The 22613-nt window shown below is 34.0% G+C and overlaps 4 protein-coding genes and 1 long non-coding RNA gene across 6 annotated transcripts; 2 read left to right on the forward strand and 3 right to left on the reverse strand.

The window, feature by feature from the left end:
* Positions 1-765: 765 nt before the first annotated feature.
* Positions 766-4256, forward strand: LOC111908268 (PLASMODESMATA CALLOSE-BINDING PROTEIN 1). The gene is made up of 4 exons (XM_023904100.3): positions 766-983; positions 1381-1620; positions 2139-2172; positions 3790-4256. The coding sequence occupies exons 1-4, from the start codon at positions 932-934 to the stop codon at positions 4016-4018; spliced, it is 555 nt and encodes a 184-aa protein (XP_023759868.1). The 5' UTR covers positions 766-931; the 3' UTR covers positions 4019-4256.
* LOC111908265 (DNAJ protein JJJ1 homolog) lies at positions 4147-6497 on the reverse strand. 2 transcript variants are annotated; one of them, XM_023904096.2, is made up of 3 exons: positions 4875-6497; positions 4537-4595; positions 4147-4424 (listed from the first exon to the last, which is right to left on the reverse strand). In XM_023904096.2, exons 1-3 carry the CDS (start codon positions 6411-6413, stop codon positions 4367-4369), a joined length of 1656 nt encoding a protein of 551 aa, XP_023759864.1. In that variant the 5' UTR covers positions 6414-6497; the 3' UTR covers positions 4147-4366. The 2 variants fall into 2 exon arrangements, with proteins under 2 accessions (XP_023759864.1, XP_052620128.1); XM_052764168.1 differs by having other exon boundaries at positions 4872-6497.
* Positions 6498-8468: 1971 nt separating this feature from the next.
* Positions 8469-8842, forward strand: LOC122198227 (uncharacterized). Its single transcript, XR_006192197.2, has 2 exons — positions 8469-8536; positions 8636-8842. It is a non-coding gene; the product is annotated as an uncharacterized LOC122198227 (long non-coding RNA).
* Positions 8843-9159: 317 nt separating this feature from the next.
* On the reverse strand, positions 9160-10180 carry LOC111908267 (AT-hook motif nuclear-localized protein 16). Its single transcript, XM_023904099.3, has one exon. It carries the CDS (start codon positions 10175-10177, stop codon positions 9485-9487), a length of 693 nt encoding a protein of 230 aa, XP_023759867.1. The 5' UTR covers positions 10178-10180; the 3' UTR covers positions 9160-9484.
* Positions 10181-10291: 111 nt separating this feature from the next.
* Positions 10292-13455, reverse strand: LOC111908266 (glycerophosphodiester phosphodiesterase GDPD6). Its single transcript, XM_023904098.3, has 8 exons — positions 13148-13455; positions 12090-12265; positions 11819-12002; positions 11607-11681; positions 11413-11522; positions 11107-11325; positions 10849-11004; positions 10292-10763 (listed from the first exon to the last, which is right to left on the reverse strand). The coding sequence occupies exons 1-8, from the start codon at positions 13158-13160 to the stop codon at positions 10515-10517; spliced, it is 1182 nt and encodes a 393-aa protein (XP_023759866.1). The 5' UTR covers positions 13161-13455; the 3' UTR covers positions 10292-10514.
* Positions 13456-22613: the final 9158 nt, after the last annotated feature.

Genomic DNA, 22613 nt, shown 5'->3' on the forward strand with positions numbered 1-22613 from the left:
TCTCCTCTTCTTGCTCCAAAGTGTTAACTAGCTCACAATATGGAAGGAAAAATGGAGATTTGGGTTTACACTATCGATATTAGGGTTTGGAGGCTAATAAGGGGCAAGCCTCTGTGACTTAAGGATATTATATAGGATGCAAACCCTAAAAATTAGGGTTTTCATAATCTGGTGCCAACTCGTCGAGTATGCTTTGTAAATTACGCGGCCATCTTTGTCTCTACACGACGAGTTGGGGCCTCAACTCGTCGAGTAGGTCTTATGAAATGCATAAAAACCCTTAAATTTCATACTTGAGAGTCGGGATATTACAATATGAACATTATTTTAAATTAATCATCAAACATTGGTGTTTCAAAGCAATCATCAGAACTAAATTTAGACCAATAATAAGATGATTTCAAAAACATAATCCACGAAACACTTAACTTTAACAAAATCGGATCAATTCTTCAAATTGTAGCTTCCTATATACAACAAACCATCATTCCAATTAAACTTTTCATCAAATTCCTAAAATCAGCAAATTTTATTAGTTTCAAAGTAATGTGTTGTGTTATTTGATATAAGGATAATACGGCAATTTATATATTTTTTGTAAACTATAATTTCTTTGTGTTTAACATATTCTACTAAACGCTACACAAAAAATTTGTTATGGTCCGTTCTGTCCGGTCCAATTCAGTTTCTTCCGGTCAGGTCCGTCCAGCCTTAGTTATGATCGTTCTTTTAAGGTATTTATTAAATACAATACACAACAACCAGAATACTTCGAAAAAAGAGCTCACCAATTTACCCCGACTTTTTATGGTCTCAATAACTCAAATAAAACCCGTTTAATCACACAGATACTCATTCTCTCTCTGCTTTCTGCTCTCTTCGTCTTCTCCAAGTAGCTAAAGCTTCTGGTTCTGCTGGTCATCATTCATCAATGGCTATTTTGGTTGTGTCTATGCTCATATTATCTATGGCTGCTCATTCAAGTAAGCATATTCCCCCTTTTTTTTCCCTCTCCTTTCCCCCAAAATACTCAGTTATCTCCACTTGTTCCCTTACATTTTTGTTATAACTTGCTCCGTTTGGATCCGACTCGTAGCTACTGTCTATTGAATTACTAAAACCGAGTTAGAATAAAATCAGAACAATAAGTTGAGTTAGTTGTGGATTTCGATGGTTCTCGTACATTTTTCGAAATTACAGTTATCGATGCATACACATAGTGTTTGTAGAGATCTAAATATGTATATTTGGAGTAAAGTCGTAAGTTGTAAATTTCAATGGATCTCGTACATTTATCGAGAATGTTTGAATATATACACATTACACATAGAATGTTTGTGTGGATATAACTAAGTTTGTGATTACTGAATGTTTGAGTAGGTGGAAACTGGTGTGTGTGTAAGAAAGGTGGACAAGATAAGGTGCTTCAGCAAGCGATAGACTACGCATGTGGAAATGGAGCAGACTGCACTCAAACTCATGATGGTGGCAAATGTTTCAATCCGGACACGGTGATGGACCACTGTAACTATGCGGTTAACAGCTATTTCCAAAACAAAAATCAGGCCCCTGGTTCATGTGATTTCTCCGGTGCAGCTATGGTGGTCACCGCCGATCCAAGTTAGTCTCTCTCTCTCTCTCTCTCTCTCTCTCTCTCTCTCTCTCTCTCTCTCTCTCTCTCCACCACATCCAAACACACATCTTCCTATCATCAGTTTTATGTTTTAGGAACTTTTGATTTTATTTATATTACTATTACAACAATAAACTTGCGTTTTGGGACTCATTATTTGATCACCATAATATAGAGACGTCATAATCAATTTTACATGTTTTGTATTATCTGAAGAGATTAAAACTGTACTTGCCATTTCTTTTTATTTGATTTCTCATCATTTTCATACAATTAAGCTTTTTAATTTATCAAACTTTTGATGGTCAAAATTTATCAAATACTTGATTGTTTACTTATTACAATTTCAAACAGAAAAAAATGCAAACATCATATTCCAGTAATTCCACAACCACTCATTTTTACAACTTGAATATTGAATTATGATTATTTGATACCATTATTAGTAAGTATCATTGATTAACTTTTGAGTCACTAATTCTTATTTTGTTTGTTTTTTTAATAGGTTCCAATGGATGTACTTTTCCTACTTCTGCCAGGTATGTCTTGATGAATATTTTCGATTTTCTTTTCAATAGAGTGTAAAATCTAAAACATTTAAAAGTGAAGAATGTTTAAATTGTTTAGAAATAAATAACAACAAAAAAAGTTTAAATAGTGTTTTAGGTTAAAATATTTAGTAGTCCCCCACAAGCACACGATTTGTATAGATTTATCGTACGGTCAAATAGTGGTAAAAGACTGAGGACTGTGAGAGGGTTAACGAGGCTCTGCCCAATAAATTTGTCCTTTTTGGACACATCATGTCACATGACATGTTGCTATACACTACTTACAATAAATACTAGCCGTTAGACCAGGGCCAGATTTCCTATTTGAGATGCGTGTCATTTTTTTAAAGAAATATAAAATTACAAACACCTTCATTTTAATTTAATATAACTAGCAGGTGATTCGGGGTCGCCCAAAACCTTTTTTTTAAAACAAAAATAGGACCAAAAGTGTCAAGTTCAACAAAATCTAGGTGCCATTCATGTAAATTAAGCCATTTCCCTAAAAAAATCTTTAAGATATATAAAAAAACAAAAATGAACCTAAAATGTCAAACTCAACAAACCCTATTGACCATTTATGTAAAATAAGTCAATTCTCTCACAGGAAACACTACAAAAATCTTTAATATGTATAAAAAAACAAAAATGGACCAAAAGAGTCAAATTCAACAAAACCTAAGGACCCTTTATGTAAAATATAAAAATGGGAATCCTTTGGAGAGAGAGAGAGAATTGAGAAAAAAAAAAAGTCAAAAACAAAAGCTAAGGGAAAAAATGCCAACAGGTAAAATATTTCAGGCAAAAGCGTAAAAAAGCTATAAATTTAGTGTTCATAACCGTGTTATCCTTTTTTAAGTAAAAACTCAAAACTAATTAAACTTTCTAAGTAAAAACTCAAAACTATTAATTAATAATTTTAAATAACTTATTAATTAAAATATATTTTTTTGTTATATATAAAATTAGAATCGTTGATTCAAATAAATACGTAAAATATATCATCTTATAATTTGTATAAATTTTTTTTTAATATAAATTGTATAAACTTTATTTTATTTTATTCTAATATTATTAATATTAATTTAATGCAATTAAAATGTGATTTAAATTTTGAAATTTGAAATTTGAAATGGAGAATTAATAGATTGACAAGTGTCATGATATTAATTACAAGTGTCAATAGATTGATATTAATTACAATGCCTAACATTGTGACACATGGCAAAAGAACAACTCTTTTATTAGATAGGGAGATATAAATGTCACAACTGTTTTTTAAATATCACAAAAGAGTTATTTATTTTGCAAAGCAAATTTTATAAAAAATTACTTAATTTGCAAATATTGATTTTCTTACTGTTCTGCCTAAAACACGCCTGTTATTTTCCGAAATTATAAAGAAATTATAAGACATGAATTTGTTTGCGATTCTTTTAGTGAACGTGTGACAAAATTGAACAGTAAATTGCAAATAAAGTAATTTTGTAAATTCTATTATGTCAAACAAATTGTATTTTGCTCATAGAATTTGATTTTGTTTTGAACTCAACCATATAAATACAATACAGTATATAATTTTGACAGTGTTGTATCAATGTGTAGTGGTACAACTGGATCAACAACCAACACAAGATCACCGGGTTCCACCTCCACTTCCCCGTACGGAAACAACCCATCTGGCGTATTAGGTGGCGGAATGGGAGGAGGGTTGGGCCCATCTGCGTCCAGCATGGACACAGATGTCAGCCACGGTGGACGTCAAGAAACCAACATTTTTGGTTTCTTTGCTATCATCGTAGGTGTGGGAGCTTTTATGCTTACTTGGGGTTGATGAAAAAGAATGGTACTACAATTATTCTATTTATGGAAAATATTAGACAGACAATCATGGAGTTTTGTGTTACTTTTCTGGTGGCGTCATGGTGTCTAGTTTAATCCCGAATTTAGGTAGAGAGTACGTAAGATGTAGTTTAGTATTTTATTAATAGTTAAGAGTTTGTTTTTAAATTTATTGTTTCTAATTTGTACCACAAATGTTGCTGATGGAGTGACAGTGATTGCTTCACCTAGTTTTTGATCTCTGCCTATGAGTTTCATGTGTGTAATGTATGTATGTTAACGTGTCTGATTACATAAGCCTAATGTGAAAACAAAATTGATACCAGTGAATCAAAAAAGCTCATCGAGATTTGAGTGTAGCATGACCCGAGTCACTCAAATGTTTGTGCAACTTATTCCTGTCAGACAATTATCAAAAAAAAAAAAAAAAAAACTTAACCCATTAAGATCTAAAAAATATAAGAAAACATGTAAGGCTAGAACTTTTTGAAGGGGGGATGGTGTAAATACCTTGATTCAAAATCTTCTCCACAAGTGTCACATGTAAGGCTAGAACTTTTTGATGTTCCCTGGTGTAAAAGAAATGGTTAAAATAGTGGTAAAATACATATTGATGCAACTATGTTTCACTTTTTACCAATTTATTCAACAAAATAGTGTTTGACATGAATTATGCAACCCCATTTCAACTTAATAGCGTAAAGTGGTAAAAAAAATTGAAATATTGTTGTATAAACTCATAAGTAGTCGATTTTGTTGAATGGTGGTTGCAAAAATATGTGTTTAACCCTAAAAAATAACAAAAATAAATTATCTTTTACTAATAACATGGTCTAGAGTGATACCACCTTCTGTTTTCTTCCTTTAGATGCATTTTTTGATTTGGGAGCTGTCTCCTTTTTATTGGCAACCTTTTTTGTTGGAGCTTGTTTTGAGACATTAATACTTTGAGAAGGGACATTATCACCTTTATCATCTTTGTCCACATTTTCTGAATGAAGCTGAGATGATGATGATGGCTGATCATGATCATCATTACCATTATTTTGGTGCTTTTCTTCTTCTTCTTCTTCAGCTGTTCTATTTTTTTCTTTCTGATTTCCCTTCTTTCTTCTACTCTTCTTGTTATTATTATACTCCATCAAGTCTACCTCTTCATCTTCAACCTCAATATAAGCTTTCTTAAAAGGAGCCACTGGCTTCCTTCCTTTTCCACCATTATCAACATCAACATTTTCTTCATCCTCAGTCAATTCACTTTCTTGATCGTAATCTTTATTTTCATAGCCACCTGCAAATGGATTCTTGAGGTTGTCAACCTCTTCATGGACCTCATCAGCTGATGCAAACTCATCTTTATCACTTGCGACTTCCTCAGTATACTTGTTTTCTCTATCTTCATCTCCAAATACTTCCCTCAAAGCTGCAATCTTTTCCTTATGCTTCTTCGATCTCTCATGATTCTTCCATTGTTTATCACTTTTAAACTTCTTCCCACAAGCCACACAATACAGCTCATTCTTCTTCTCAATTTCCTCCTCATACTCACTGATCTCATCATCCTCCACCTTTGCCCATTCAGGCTCCTCATAGGCCCTTGCTCGTTCAGCCTTTTCCCTCTCCATCTCCTTCTTCTTCAACCTCTCTTCCTCTTTCTTCCTCTCTATCTCCTCATTCCTCTTCACCTGCATATCAATCACTCTCTTGTCCCTCTTCTTCACAAACTCTGCTAAGCCTCTGACTGTGTCATTGAACTCTCTCCTTGCCTTCTTCCTGGTCTTCTTGTTCTCCTCTTCCATCAACCTCCTGGACTTCCTATTCGGTCCAGCCATGGCATCGTACTGATCAGCCCAAACAAAATCCATCACCGTTACAAAGCCTAACCAATATCCGTAAAACGCATTCACCTGTGCATACGGACTATCCAAATTGCCCATCAAAGGCGCCTCTTTCACCACATCTCCTAACCCTAACTTCTTCGCAAAATTCAATTCATTTCGATAGATTTTATCAAACACATCGCTATAAACCTTATAAAACCCAGTGCCTTTATCAGAATAGCCGGAGAAAACAGAATTTGAGAAGAATCCGAAGAGATCAGGTACGATTGCGGGGGATGAATTATTAGAATTTGAACTGGAGAACAGGATTTGAGAACGGTGAGAATCGTACCACGCACGTTCTTTCGCGTCTGAGAGAACTTCGTAAGCGTTGACAAGCTCCTGAAAAGAGGCGGTCGCTTCGGCTTCAGAGACGCCGGACTTGACGAGTTTGTCCGGGTGACGCTGGAGGGCGAGCTTTCTGTAAGCCGATCGGATCTCGTCTGCGGTACAGTCGCGGTGGACACCAAGGACTTCATACAGGCACCTCTTCTCCGAAGAATCCATCGATTCGCTTCTCTGAGTTTCTGACGGTTTCAATGAGTTTTGATATTCCGTTAGGCAGCTCCGGCAACCAGTTGCCACGAGCAAGACGCAACATTGTTTTATTCTCACAGTCCTTATATTTATACTAAACATTCAACCAAGTTACGAGATTAGTCCCTAGACAATTTCTGACCTGCACTTTTTATCTAACAACATTCATTTTGTTACCTATGGTCCAAACATATAAAAATGGACCGGATTAAACTACAATTAGAAGATCAATCATCAATGTTCACATGTAGGGATGTTAAAAAGCCTTATGAGACCCCAATCTCATATAGGTAGAGTTGTCTATCGTATTCTGTTTGAGTTGGCGTATCAGAATGCAACAATTTGTATAAATTATTCGTATCGCAGGTTGGAACCATTAACTCGGACATGACCCGTCTAACCCGTTTAATTATAAGGGTTTGTGGGTTTGTGAGTCAGATTTATGTTCACGGGTTGGCTGGATTGTGTGTTGATCCATGAACCCATATTTTATTTGCGTAATAGTGAGGATTGGTTAATTTAGGGCAAGTAATGCATATAGACTAATAGGAGTAGTTGCATACCTTAAATTTAATATATTATACAATTAACGTAAACCATATCCGGTGAGCTTTCTTTAAAATGATAATACCCTTTCAAAACTAAAAAAATTATACGAGTTGGTGGGTTAACTCGTATACCCATTCACTAACCCGAACACAACCCGTTTATTTGACGGGTTGACGGTTATAATTCTCAACCTAAATTCGTTTATTTTCGTGTCGTGTTGCAGGCCGTATCAAGAATTTGCCACCCCTACATATGGGGGGATATTTGTTTGAAAAAAATCAAAGGCGGGACGTGGGCGATGGCAATGTTAACCCATGTTTTAATTTTGGGAGTGGGGCAAGGATGGGAATTGTGTTAATATAAATATATTATATAAATATAATAAATAATAATGTGACTTTGAACTGTCAAACCTAAGCAACATATCACATTTTTTGAGTGTCATAACATTTTTATTTTTTATATGTAAAATTATTCTATAAATAATTATTTTTTACCTAAAAAATACATTATTTTACCCAAAAAAAAGCATCCCGAAATCAATCGAGGACAGAGGTAATCCAAGGATTCATGCGAGGGGGCGAGGGTGGGGAGGCTGGAGATTTTAAGGGCGGGGAACAGAAAATTTTCGAGGGTGAAGGCGGGGGATACAACCCTGGTCTTGTTTGACCCTGTTGACATTATATTCTCATGTTATGTAGAATAATATAAATATGTAATCACAATAATTTTAAATATATGTTTTTAAGAAGGATTTTCAGTGTTAATATCAATGAAATAATAATTATTATATAAGTTGATATAAAATATTTTAATTATTTTAATTATTTTGAATGATATGATAAACTAAACATTTATTATTAATCATATTATCTTGATAGTCTCTGTGTTTAGGTTGTATACAAATAGAATTAAATATAATTTCTAAATGGTCATATTTCTTTCATGCTTCAATAATTTTATAGGTTTTGTTTTGTTTCAAGCCATACAATAGATATCTTAATTTGGGTTTCGTGTGTATGTATGAGTTGAAATTAGACAACTGAAATAACTTGTCTTTCTTTATTTTTTTTTTACCCTTTTGTACATCAGTACATGTTATCATTTTGTTGTCGATTCTCACGACTTTGATATTATTAGTAAAACATATAATTATACCTTCTGGTCACGAGTCTTGAAAAGGAGTGATCGACTAATACATTTTGGCCTACCAAACCCTAGACCGGTTCATGTTTGGTATTATTATTTTAGTTTGTTGCCTATTATTACCCTTAGTGGAATGATTGAAATTTTAGTTTAACAAGACATTGACATTTTATTTCACTATTTATTTTCTATGTGAGTGAGACCTACATATATTTCTAAGTTTTGAGAACACGGTTTTAAAATTTTTTTTTTTTGCTGCCATGCCCTTTACTAGTTTTTGACTTTTTGTATTGATTATGCTCATATTTTGTTGCTATTAACTTGTGTATAGCCATATATATGACTCCCAATGTTGATTTTGGCTCCAGTGATGAACTTAACAAGATAAACCATTTGAGGTATACGTCTTGTGTGGTCTCATTTTTTGTGAATACATACACTATCATCATAGTTGTTTACAGAAAATAGGATCTATTCAATTATGAATTAATACACAGGTGCAGAGTGAAGGATATGTATGCTGTTGAAGCCAAAGCAAGAAGTCGCTAAAAGAGTTGCTCAAATCGTCCATGAGCATAATGTGAATTATTTATATATCATGATTACCATTTTATTTCTTCTTTGTTTTCACCACATTTGCATGTGTGGATATGATAGACATGATCATAAATTTACGTCCATTTTGTATTTGATCAATATTTTTATTCCTTTATGCACCCGAGAACCAAAAAAGTAAAAGCTAATCATGTTTAAAACAAAATATCGAAAATCTGAACTAAAAAAATCCAAACAGAATAAGATCCGTAGCTAATATTGGACTATTGGTATTTATTGGTTTCGTTATGGTTTTAGGCAAAAACAGAAACTGAACATGACAACAAAAATACAAAGTCTAACACAAACCGAACAACTTTTAACATTCATATAATCAACATTTTCTTAGATACGTTTCACTGGCTAAGTTTAACATATCATACATTCAATCAAGGAATAAAATACCACATAATTCCCTTTTCGACTCCTAAACATTACAATTTGGACTCACACTATGGAAAGGTATGTGATTTAAATATAAGTTTGGCTGATCAACCAAACAAGACCTTCACCTTCCACTTGCTCCAATACGATAAGAAAACCATTACATATATCAAACTATCATCATATGCCTACATGTTGGCTCGTTTACCCTTATTTTTTTAAAGGAAAAGGAAGCGATTTTTCTTTTTGGGTCCTTACTAAATTCCACATTTAACGTTACTTTTGTAAAAAACATGTCAAATTTTAGTTATATATGAATTTTTAAATGTTTTGTAATTTTTATATATAATAATTAGTTAAACATATCCTCATGTCTTAGACAACGGTCGACCAGTTGACCAAGTATAAATCTCAGGAGGAGGGAGAGCCGTGTTAGAAAGCAAGCTTTGTGGGTTCCCATAAACATCGGGAACACCGATAACACGATGGTGGTGGTGGTGATCGTGTGCAGTTGGGGCAACAACTACCTCCTCTTTGTCCATCGGCAACCTATCAAAAGTTGCATTCATAAAAGTAGCCGCCATGATGACAACCGGTCCCGATGCCATAAGTGGACCTGCAATGGCCCCACCCACCACCTGGCCCTGCGGACCAACTAAGTAAATAGCCAACCCTGCTACACCGGGCGGGGCTGGCGGTGGCAACACCGAACCAATCAACGATAAAATCTCAAAACGTCCATGAAGAGTGACAACTGGTCCGTTACCCGGACCAGCCGGTGATGGGGACGGTTGTCTCAGCATCACGTTGCTGACAAAGCCAGCTGCACTCAACACCCAAATCCCTTGCTGCTTCCTCCTAGCAAAAGTGGCTAAGCTTTCAACAACATCACACCCCGGGCTCACCTCCATGGCATGGGCCCGCAACGTGTTAGCACTGTCTCGTGTTATGATGATGGGCGGTTTCGGCTTGTTTTTTGACCCGGCGGGTCGCCCTCGTGGCCTTCTCACCGCATGTTCACCGGTTTTTGTAATTGCACTAAGGTCACCACCGCCAGCCATACTTGATTATTTTCCCACTTTGTGTTAAGTTAAACCAATGTCACGTTTATGTAGGGAGAATGTTGTCGATATAATTATGTCGAAAAATCAAAAGAATGACTTATGATTAGGAGATTGTTAAGTAACACCACACCAACCCTATATTTTTATAAATCTTAAATTCCTAATCCTCAACTACCTGGTACGGGGTAGTAAAGTAATTTCATAAAACAATCGATACTCGTGAATTACATTTCAATTTTCAAGAGAAAAACCAAAGAGAAAGAAATTAAACCAATCTGTTTACTTACGAGTGACGACTAATGTTCAATAAAAAAACAGATTTGAATTTTGAAAGCTATGTTCTCCTAGGCAGCTCGTATTTCACGATCATGGAAGAAATCTTTTGTAACAGTTTGGTGGCGTCGCGGTTATCGGAAGAACTGGGGCAGGTCCACTCCTGGTAACGGTGGAGGCTGCCGGTGAAATCGGTAAAAAGGCCGTCGACTCCAATGGTGTTTATCCAGTAATCGTATTCAATATACGGATCTTCGGAGAAATTGAAATGCAAGTACTTGTTTTCGTTGCGAAATGTGTATGGGTGCACCTGTGATTACATTGAAGACGTTAATTTTGACTTTTTCGAAATCAAACCATTTTTTCTGCAAACATAAACCCTAAAAACAACGTACCTGTAGATTATATGCGTGTGCTCTATCCACGAGATCAGTCGGCGTTTCGATGTAGTTATCTATCACGGGAACAATTGTATCCTTCCATGGGCCAATTCCGACGACAAATTCCTTGATATAGTTGAAATAACGATCGGAAGTGATTTCCTGATACGTCTGAAAATGAAGACAATAGAAAACCGGGTTCATGAATCATGATTCATTCTAGAGATGCACTAGGACCGGGTCGGGTCAATGGTCAAACATGGATCAGTTTACCTGATTTGTGTCCTGGGTTCTTACGTCCACGTCATCAATGAGAAAAATCTTTGGTAGATCGGTTTTGTTGTGGATATGAACAAGTGATGATGGGGCAAACGACTGAATAAAACAAGGCTGTTTAAGCCATTCTTTTGACATATAAGAACCTTTATATCCATACTTCTTAAGAATTTCCACAAAAACATCTTCAAATCTTTTCCCTTTTGGCCATTTCACCTGTTAAAAAAAAAATCAAAGTATTAACTTTAATTTCATGAACCCAATGTATTGTTTTAACAATTGAGAATATAGATATAAACTCACATGTTGGTTCATCAAAACAGGGTTTTTAATTTCAGGATATATTCCAACAACCCTCGGTGCATTTATTGCAATTTGAATGTACTCTTCGAAGGTTATAATGGGAAACTTACCTGTTTATGGGCATAACACAATGATATGTTAGAATAAAAACTATATTTTTAAAGAATTTGATTAAAAAAATAAAGGTAGCGAACCATTATATTGCTGATCACGGAATGAAAACCTCTGTTTTGCCCTCAATGTTTTTAGTTCTTCTAATGTAAAATCAACTGCAAACACTCAAATAATTAGCATCCTACTTTATGTGTTATAGCATCCTACTTTCATTTCTTTTATTATACTAAACAAATCAATGAAAGTAGGTTGCTAATTTTAAGATAAAAATTGATGTTTTAAGGAAACATACATATGAACAATCCAGTCATGTTAGCTCCTTCAACTTCATAGGTTCTTTTTCTATCTGCAAACTGTATATGATCTAAAACATCGGTTGTGTCATCAAGAATAACATCATGGTGACACATAAGAACACCATCTTTGCTAACTAAAATATCTGTTTCTATGAAGTCTGTTCCTTCTTCAATTGCCCTCTGTAGGAAACAAAATTACCCAAAACTTATAATATAAAAATTGTAGTTAAAACTACATTTTTAAGATGTATGCTATAAAACATGTACCAAGTAAGAAGGAGCAGTTTCTTCTGGGAGTTCTCCATTTGAACCCCGATGTGCAACGTTAAATGGACGAAAAGTTTGTAGGGGTATTTTCGTCTTTTCATCATGACTTGGAAGCGGGTAGAGTGGCCTTGAAGAACATCCGATAAAGAGTAGCAGAAAAGTAATGATGGCACAACCTGGCAGAGATTTTTACCAATTTAAAACATTAGTTTGGATTTTGGAAGAAGGGAAACTATGATTTTTAGGTCAAAACTTTTGATTTTTAAAAACTTCTAATTGATAATCATTTATTTGGGTTCTTAAAACAAAAGTTAAGAACAAGTATTGCAATCTAAGAAACTGGTTCAGGATTTGCAATCAGATTTATTAGTATATTACTACAGTTTCTTGCCGTTTTTTTTTTAATATAAAAATCTGATTGTTTTGTAGCTAAGTAATCAAAAACATCATAATCAATCACTTTTACCCAAATGCTCAAAAGTCAAAACTGATTTGATGTTACAAACAGTTGAAAAAGCACGATTAAATGCACATCACACATTTATTCTTCGGTTTAAAGTTCTTCAGCAGTTCAACGTTTTGCAGAAAAATAATACATTATGAAATTTCCTAAAAGAAATTACAAAAAATTTGATCAAAAACTGCATATTTTATTGAAAATTTGTTGCAGTTATTAATAATTAAGAAACAAACCAGAGCATGAGAAGCAAAACTTACTAGCATTACTTGAAAACAAAACTTGATTAAACAATACTCACTCGAGTTTTGAAGTCAAACCAAACACCAATTTTTTCTACATTTACCATTAATTCTTCGGTTCAATCCAATCATCACATCCCATTAAAAAATTTCACAAAACCTTAACGATTTTGGACTTAAATTCTAGCTATTTTGACCATAAAGTGTGTTTCTATGAACAATCTACGACTAGCGTAGTTCGTAAACATCGAAAAACTTCAAGATTTCCACAAAGCCAAAGCAAACCGATAAACTCAATGAATAAAAACAGAGATTAGAGATATAAACCTTGGAACAGGAAGTTTAAATTAGAAGCTTACTGGATGAATTCATATTGATTAGGACGTGCTCCTTCCACTCTGATTGGTTATGATGATGTTCTTGATCTGTATCCCCCAAAAAATTGCGATCTTCTTGGGGGTTTCGTTGTTTGATTCGCTTACAAGATGAACAGAGGTTTTATAGAGATTGTGCCTCGGATCAACCCCTATTCCATGCCGAGTTTACCTGAAATTTGAATTGACATTTGTTTGGATTCGGATATTCTCCAAAGTCCAAAGCATTATTGATAAATCTTGAAATATTATTATTTGGTCCTTTAGATATTTTTACAAGGCTAAATACAAAACGTACATTACCTTTATAATAAACATATTAACGTTATCTCTAGTCTTCTAAAAAACCGATTTTCTTTTTTGGTACAATATACAAAAAGACTGAAAGAGCATGATTATAAATGTTGGGATTAAATCGGTTTTAAATAGTAACCAAACAAGTATTATATACTCCAGCTCTTGATTTTAATATTTTAAAATTCAACTCCTGTCTGATTTTGCACGTCACATAAGTCTTTATATCCTTTTACATAGTCTATCTCAAAATTAGTTGGATATTTTAACTTATTAAATTATTGAATGGTATTTTAACTAGATTATGACCGTGTTAAATGCGGGGAACACATAAATAAAATGCAAATTTATATAGATATTACAAAATAATTATAAAAAAGTAGGGTTATTGGTATTATTGAAATGTATAGAAATTACACTAAAATAGGTAAATATATATAGCGTTAAAGGATCTCTTTATAGACAACTTTTTTTTGTTTTATTAGTTCAATGACCTTGTTTGTCACATATAAGTATCTTCAAATATTTTTTACATGTAACACGGAAAACAACTATATATAGCCAACCATGCGTGAAAATGGGTCTACACAAGTATAATCCAACATTTAACAATGTACTTTCAAAATACATTGTTATTTTATGGCTATATTGTGAAATATAAGTGTTTATTTCAAAAAATAGCAACTTATTTATGTTCCTTCAAAATGAACCACATAAAACCCCCCACAATATTAAATATAAAGAAACTATAACCAATAAATCTGCAACGAAGCTAATCATCTCCCTCCACTTCACCTCTAATATCAGATATTTTTTTCTTTAATCTAAGTTATTATCACTATCATCGACAATGTTAAGATTTATTGATGACTTTTTTTTTATTTTAGGGATAATATGACAGAAATCATTTATCAGGTCCATCATTTATGTTTATATCTTCGTTTTTTTTTTTTTGTTGATTTTGATATGTCTTCTTCGGTTTACCACCATCTTTTTTTTTTTCAGGCTCCTTTTTTTTTTATGAAATAACATTTTTTTTGTGAAATTCTTTCTACGGTTTTGAGTATGTGCAGGTATGTTGATTTTTTTTGAAGTAAAAAAAGTAGGGTTTTTGTTCGCTGTTGGTCCCTAGGTTTGGTTCTTATTTTTTGTGATTTCTCATAATCCATTGCGTTTTATTTTCCATCTTTATCTACAATCTTTATGTATAGAACACTTTATCTATATAGTCATTCACTATAGAGTTTAATGAAGGAAAAAAGAAACACCCCTTTAGTTTTATTTACTTTGCAAATTATCGAGCCTCCATGCAAAGCTTACAACATAATGAAAAAAACAAAAAACCCTTATGAGGTAAATGCCAATTAGGATTCTACCCCTTTTCCTCTTGTAACAATTATCTCACTTCAAAACATCTATTTTTGTGTTTCAGCATATTATTGATAGCATGAAAGATCCAAGCATTGTTGCATTTTGGTTAATCACAATGCCTCAAGTTATGGGAGGATTTAAATATGGTGATGAGGTCAAACATAAAATATGGTGGTAATACAAGGTTCTTCTATTTCTTATTTATTTATTTACTTATTTTTTAATTCAACTTTATTACGAAATTAAATAGCTTCTTTTGTTGATATTAGTGTTTCTTATTTAGAAAAATATGTGATATGATCAACTTCGTGATGCTATAGCAATGACAAAAACTTGGATGAGCAGGAAGTGAGATAAATTTATAATTTATTAACTTCAATGAGAAATTAATTAATTACAATTTTGTTATTGAATTTGAAATACAACAGGGATTATATCAATGGATCCTGAACGTGCAAGAAATGATCCAGTGGTAGTAAAGAACATTCCTTACTATAAAACAAAGAGCAAATTAGGGGCATAAGTGTTGAAGCTCAATCTACTACCATGACCTCAAAACCGGGGGGGGGGGGGGGATCAGTATAAACAAAAGTTTTTTCATTTATTTTAGTGATTTACATATTTGGTCCTTGTGTTTAGTTGATTTTTTTGGTTTTGGTCCCTAAAAGAATCAGGTTGTAGTTTTTGGACCTTGTTTCACTGTTTCATAAAACTTTTATGATTGCCTAAGTTAACAGCCTAGCTATTAGTTTTTTTTTAAATCACCATTTTGCCTTTGAACCAAAACTAAAAAACATATAGCATAACAACAATATATATATATATATATATATATATATATATATATATATATATATATATAAAGCTTAAGTTTAGAGTAGATTACATTTTTGGTCCTTAAGTATACCTGATTTTTTTTTCAGAAGGTTCTGAGGGGCGTTTTTGATATTTCAGGGTCAAATGGTGACTCTGGTTGAGTGCACACTTCTATTATACCGTGCATTCTTACCTGCCCATGTATGGTACCGATTTGTTTTGAAAAAAGAATACGGGAGCCTATTTTCATCTTTCACAACATGCTTATATTTAACTTTAAAGCTCACATCAATTGTTGAGAAGGTATATTTCTTATTCTTATTTTGTTACTACCGAAGACATAAAAAAATTTCTAATGAGGGCGTTCATGTCTTTTGTACAACCCGTCTGTTATATTATGTCATGTCATCTCTTGTCTTGTCTATTGATTTTTTACAAAGGTATACACACACATGTAACATCATAATTTCATTATATATAACATCCAATTTTAACATTGAGTTTACTGTTTTCGAAAATAGGATCATAGTTACCGATTAAAAAGATGGAACCAAGAACCGAACATAACATCAAAAAAACAAAATTCAAAAACAACATTATACATCCAAATTATAAGTATTCAACAAAGAACCATACGAATGAGTAAAAACCTATAATTTCGAAAACAATATCAAACTTACAGATTAAAATGATTTAAGGAAGAAATACATACATTTATTCGACTAATTAGACTGATGAGAAGGTTGAAGTTTTTTTGCATTTGTTTTCTAACTGGGAATTATGACATAATGTTTGTGTAAATCGATTATTAAAAAGGTTTGAAATATATATACAAGTCAATATGATGAAATTTAGCAGTCAATCAATTGAAATCTTATTTAAACTTAAAATAGAAGATATCATGCTTGAAAAGTGTATTGGTTCATAAAATGATAAAAATATCCGAAACTTTTAAAATTTGAAATTAATAGTTTCCGAGATTTCAACATATAATGTATTTGGAAAACAATTTTGAATGGAAATAGAGCCTAAATTTAAGGTTTACATTAATAAGGAACCAATTTTGTAGTTGTAAGTTTGGAAAGAATTCAAGTATCATTTTCATTCAGTTCCTACATTTAATTTCCTAATATAACGGATTGACTTCTTGTTTGATCAAGGTGACATAAGCAAATTGATCTAAGGGTGTAAAACCTATAAAGAAAACACAATCAACGATCCATATTGTTTTAGATAATGTCATAAGGTTTCTCTTTTAATAATATTTAGAGATGTTTTGGGTAAATTACATTTTTTGCCCATGAACTTTGTTGAAAGTTATATATATCGACACCGTAGAGAATTTGTAACGTATGTTTGCCTATATAGCTTTTTTTTGAACCGGCAAATCTAATCTACTCCTAAGCTAACAACACCTATTCCACCTATGTCCACAACAGGACTTGAACCCTCGACCTCAAAGAGGGAGGGCACCACCTGATACCGCTGGGCTACAAGCCCTTTGTGCAAGGTACATGATATTAAACTTGTCATTTTTCCAACTTCTTTTATAATCCTTTGCAACTTACACTTCTCCCACCTTTGATGACTTTCCTCCTTTTTGCACTATCATTTCCAATCCAACCACTACACCCATCATAAATTTGATATTCTTGTAATTCATCCAAACTCATTAAACATCATCATCAACTTCATAAGTTGATCGAAGAATGATTCCATCATACATTATCTAATAAAATATTCTAAACTGTCACACCCCCAAACCGGAACGGCGGAAACGTTCGGGGACGGAGGACGTCATGTATAGTATCACAACAATTGCATCATAGTAATCAAAATAAACACAACCATTACATTGAATAATTAAGGTATTTGCATATGTTCGATACATAGTTTGTATGACATCAAAATGTATAACAAAAGTATAAAAGATGCGACTCTAAAGCTCCGTCTTCTCAAAACTTGCGGGTGTACCTGTCTACCGGTTCCCTGAGAATACACGTGGCTTTGAAAGTGTATCAACCTTTAATTTGGTGAGTTCATAAGAATGTTTTTGTAACGAAATCTTGTCCTTGAATATTTGAAAAAGTTTGTATGTTTCACAAGAAAATCCAATATTTTCTTTAGTAGTGAAAAGTAGTCTTAAACCTTAAGATCAAAATGTACGTTAGTTACTATATTCTGTATTTGTATATCATAATATTGTTTGATGAGAACCCTTGTTTGAATATCTTTGTATGTATGCCTGGATACCACCAGTTGTATTGAATATCTTTGTATGTATGCCTGGATACCACCAGCTGTATTGTATAGTATTGTCTTGTATGAAAACCTTTGTATGCAATCCATGGATACCACTAGTAATGTATAGTAGTTTTATTACTTAAAATAAAACTATTTGAAGAATTGAAATCCCGTAAACAAATGGTTAGTTTATACTATTGTGAGTTTGGTATAACCATGCTTGATGTGACCTAGTGACATCTACAATGTTCTTTAGGCGTCAGAATGGTATGATATTTGTCACCCCAGGCCTGCCGGCCTAACTGTAGCTAACCGTTCATGTGTGGGATTGTTAGTCTCGTATAGATCTATATACAAATCTCACGCTCTCCCTCTAGGAGACTTTGGTTATAACTTTTAGGGAGTCTTACTGACCTTTTTAGTTGGGACCATGTTTACAATTTGACCTGGGATTTCGAGGGCATAACCCCAAAATGAATAAGGAAGGGAAGTATGACTCATCATCGATCGCACCATATCAAGTAGAGTACGATTTCTCCTTTCCAAGACCTCATTATGTTGAGGTGTTCCCAGTGGAGTGAGTTGTGACACTATGCCACAATTCTTCAGATGTTCATCAAACTCATAGCTCAGATATTCACCACCACGATCTGATCGTATGGTTTTAATCTTTTTACCATGTTGATTCTGTACTTCATTTTGGAAAACCTTGAAGACATCGAATGCTTTATATTTATGTTTCATGAGATACACATATCCAAATCTATTGTAATCATCAGTAAATGTAATGAAGTATCTTTCACTGCTTTTGGTCATTGTTCTAAAAGGTCCACATACATCAATATGTATGAGTCCTAACAGATCCAAAGCTCTTTCACCAACATCGGTAAAAGGAGCTTTGGTCATCTTGCCACATAGACATGATTCACATACATCAAAAGACTCTGAGCCTGTTAACTCTAAGATCCCATCCTTTTGGAACTTTGAAATGCGATTTTTACTTATGTTCCCAAGTCGACAATGCCATAAATAAGTTTTATTTGAGTCTAACTTTGTTTTCTTATTTAAGTTGAACATTGAATTATCCTTATTGTATGAATCATTTAAATCGATTTCATATATTCCATTTTTGGGACTAGTATCAAAATAGAACATATTATCTTTAAACACAAAAATGTTTTCTGAATCAAAGTCAAACTTATAACGAAAACCTTGTTCATACAAGCGAGAAGTAGAGATAATATTCCTAGTTACACTAGGTACATAACAATAATTGTTCATAATAAGATTAAGGCCATTTGGAAGCAAAAGATAATATTGTTTTATGGCTTTAACAGCTACTCGATTATCATTGGCAACATGAAGTTCCAGATCGCCATGTCTTAGCTCTCTAACATTCTTTAGTCCCAGAAAATCATTGCATATATTAGTACCACTTCCAGTATTGAATACCCAAGAATTGGTACGTAATGCATGTAATTCAATCACATATATACCTAAGGTGCCAACCTGGTTGGCCTTGATCTTCTTAAGTTCCTCTAGGTATTTGGGACAGTTGCGCTTCCAGTTTCCTTTTTCATTACAGTGAAATCAATTAGAGTCAGCAACAACCTTGGTTTTAGGAGTTGGGTTAGTAGAAGGAGGCTTCCCTTTACCCTTTCCTTTGCCCTTTCCTTTCTTGGTAGATTTGCATTTCCCCTTACCGATATTATTACCGGTTTTCTTCTTGGAGATTTGACCATCACAGATCATCAACACTCGATTGTTCCCAGATTTCTTAATGTTTGACTCGACATTTTTTAGCATGTTATGAAGCTTATTGATGCTCTTTTCCATTCATTCATTGTGAAGTTCAATACAAATTGGTTGAATGACTTAGGAAATGCGGCTAGGATCACTTCGGTCGCTAGCTCATCCTCAAATGGGAATTTGAGGCGGGCAAGTTGCTCAACATAAGCTTTCATTTTGAGTACATGTGCACTTATAGAAGATCCCTCAGCCATCTTGCAACCAATGAAAGCATTCAAGGTCTCAAACCTCTTTTGCTTAGCCTGAACTTGAAACATGACTCTTAGTTGTTCAATCATTTCAAATGTTTCATGAAACTCAAAAATTTTCTAAAGTCTAGGAGTCATAGGTGTAAGCATGATGCAAGCCACTTCGTTCGAATCATTAACATGTTTCACCCAGGCATCTTTTGATGCTTTGGCAACATTAGTTGGGAGCTCTTCTGGGATAGGTTCATCAAGGACGTAGTCCTTTTTCTCAAGTTTGAGAAAAATTCTCAATTGTCTGAACCAATCAATAAAGTTGGGTCCACTTGATGATGGATCGGATGGTGAGTGATGAGGTGGCTACGGTTGGGGTAGTCATCTACAAAATAATAAGATTCATTTTAATATCTTTGATATAAATTATTTTTAAAAATAATTACCCTTCAAATTAAATTTTGAAAAGCTAAGATCCACATCACCCAAAATAACTTGAGGAGGCGACCCACTACTCAAGTGATTTTGTTGATCGGTAGGTTACGATAATCAATTACAACTCTTATGTAATTCTTAGATTTATGGGATCCAAAAAAACATTACTTTGTTTTTAAATGGCATGTTCATCTCATCTATGCCTCGAAACTCTTATGCTTATGTGACCTTTATCACATAAGAAATTGATCAAATCATCAATTTAAAAAACATGTGAGTTATATTTCAATTTTAATTCGATGTTATACGGATTGGAACCAATTTTTAACTTTGTTAATAAAACAACCTTTTATTATTGTGTTATGGTGTAACGCCCCGATTCTCAGGTATTCATTTAAATAAGAACTCTTTTGTTTCCAAGGTCTACTCGACGAGTTGGTTGCCCTACTCATTGAGTAGCAGCGGGCTGGTTCGCGAATTTAGGGGCCTACTCGTCGAGTCCAAGAAGGGACTCGACGAGTAGGAGCTGGTAGATGAAACCCTAAATCCCGGGGTTTTGCACCCCTATTTAAAGAAACACAAGCCCCTTTGGCCTCTATAAAGTCCATTGAGAGTCCGGAAAGGCCCTAAATCGAGTGTGTGTGTGTGTGTGTTCTTTGGAGGTTTAAGCTTGGAGGGAAGTTTTTGGTGGAGAAATCACTTGGGAAGCAAGCTAGTTGAAGAAAGAATTGGTGGGTTTCAAGTTCTACAACAGAAAGGGCTCTCTTGAAGGTATTAGATCGTTTTTCCCTTGACTCATTTTCTCCTAAACCCTTTTGTGCATGAGTTAGGAAAGGGTTCTTTGTGATAACCCGAAATCTTCATTCGGTAAAACCCTGAAGTCAATCATATCAAATTATAAGTCAAGTTCACTTTTATTTGTTTTTAGAAAATTTAAAGTTCGTTTGATTATTTTAATAATTAATCTTTAAACGAACGGGTGAAAGGAAATGCCGTCTCGAGTCTTGAAATTCCAGAACCGCAAGTACCGCGTAGTTAAGAGAGTCACGACTAAACTTTTATGTTTGGGTCGTAAACCCCTCCAAAAACCGTAAACTCATGCCTTAAGCATGAGTTTACTCCCCAAAGTACTTCATTTCTAACTTTCAACCTCAAGAGTAAACTCCAAACACTCTCAACTACCATTCCGTATTTCACCCGATTTCCCGAAAACGTAAGTACTTCTTGGCTTGATTTGTTGTTAGATCATACCAATTAGTGATTATACATCTTTTAATCCATCAAATTTCATGTTTTGATTAGATTTCCAAAACACCAAGAACATACACTAGTGTTCTTGAGCCCTTAGCACCTTTTCAAGCTTCCAAATAGTAAGTGCTCCTACCCTAGTGTATTGTAAGGCTTGTTATACTTCTATTCATCAAAGAAACTCAAGGAAACACCAAGATCAAAGGTGTTTACGATTCAAGAACCTCTTGAACCGTAAACCCTTCTTTAAGGGCCAAAAGTGTGCCTTAGGGTGCCTTAGTCCTTCACAAGCCTTAGGGACACGTCTAAATCCTTCCTTGATGAGTTTATCACATAAAAAGCACAAGAGTCTCCCATTTATATGTGTTTACGGTTCAGGAAGCTCCCAAAACCGTAAACACCCCAAAGTGAGAATAAGTGTCCCTTATTTCTTCCTTATGCCTAGAATCTAACCTAGACTATTACCTTGAAGTGCTTAGGACTTGAAAACATGAAAATACCACTTTCCATATGGGTTTAAGGTAGTAAACCCAAAAGGAAATGGCCTTGGGGCCATAAACTCCTCAAAGGAGTGTAATGATGCCCTAATCTCTTCCAAAGGCCTAAACATCAAGTAGAAATGCTCCAAAGGACTTGCAAAACCTCAAAACAACTTATGGTCAAAAAGTGAGGAGTTTACAACCGTAAACTCTTGAGTTTACGACCGTAAACTCTTGAGTTTACGACCGTAAACTCATTAGGTCAAGGTCATAAAAACCGTAAACTCCAAAGGAGTTTACCCTTGAACCCCAAACACAATAGCAAGGTCCTTTAACACTTAGGTTCAATCCTTATGACTTGTAGCACTTATATAAGGTGTTTTACATGCCTTAGGATGTCTTAACTTTGTCAATTAGTGGTTTAAAGTCTAATTGGATACATATATGTGTGATTATATGTTAACTAGGATCATTGGGTGTGAACAAGTCTTCACTTGTCACCTAGCTATCCTACATCATTCAGTTCATCCAAACCATCGTCTACAGGTGAGTTCATACCCCTTAATCAATGTTTTA

The sequence above is a fragment of the Lactuca sativa genome, chromosome 5 (genome assembly GCF_002870075.4).
Source record: "Lactuca sativa cultivar Salinas chromosome 5, Lsat_Salinas_v11, whole genome shotgun sequence".
Lineage (NCBI taxonomy): Eukaryota > Viridiplantae > Streptophyta > Magnoliopsida > Asterales > Asteraceae > Lactuca > Lactuca sativa.

Bases quoted from the DNA above. Each gene is read 5' to 3' on its own strand.
- LOC111908267 (XM_023904099.3), bottom strand. From the start codon at position 10,177: ATGGCTGGCGGTGGTGACCTTAGTGCAATTACAAAAACCGGTGAACAT.
- LOC111908265 (XM_052764168.1), bottom strand. From the start codon at position 6,413: ATGGATTCTTCGGAGAAGAGGTGCCTGTATGAAGTCCTTGGTGTCCAC. The intron at 4,596-4,871 runs GTATCACTCTAG...CTTTTACACCAG, and splicing joins AAGGAAGAAAACAGAAGGTG to GGAACATCAAAAAGTTCTAG. The intron at 4,425-4,536 runs GTATTTACACCA...ATTGTCTGACAG, and splicing joins GGAGAAGATTTTGAATCAAG to GAATAAGTTGCACAAACATT.
- LOC111908266 (XM_023904098.3), bottom strand. The intron at 12,003-12,089 runs GTACATGTTTTA...TGTTTCCTACAG, and splicing joins AAACTGCTCCTTCTTACTTG to AGGGCAATTGAAGAAGGAAC. The intron at 11,682-11,818 runs GTATGTTTCCTT...GAGTGTTTGCAG, and splicing joins CATGACTGGATTGTTCATAT to TTGATTTTACATTAGAAGAA.
- LOC111908268 (XM_023904100.3), top strand. From the start codon at position 932: ATGGCTATTTTGGTTGTGTCTATGCTCATATTATCTATGGCTGCTCAT. The intron at 984-1,380 runs GTAAGCATATTC...ATGTTTGAGTAG, and splicing joins ATCTATGGCTGCTCATTCAA to GTGGAAACTGGTGTGTGTGT. The intron at 1,621-2,138 runs GTTAGTCTCTCT...TTTTTTTAATAG, and splicing joins GGTGGTCACCGCCGATCCAA to GTTCCAATGGATGTACTTTT.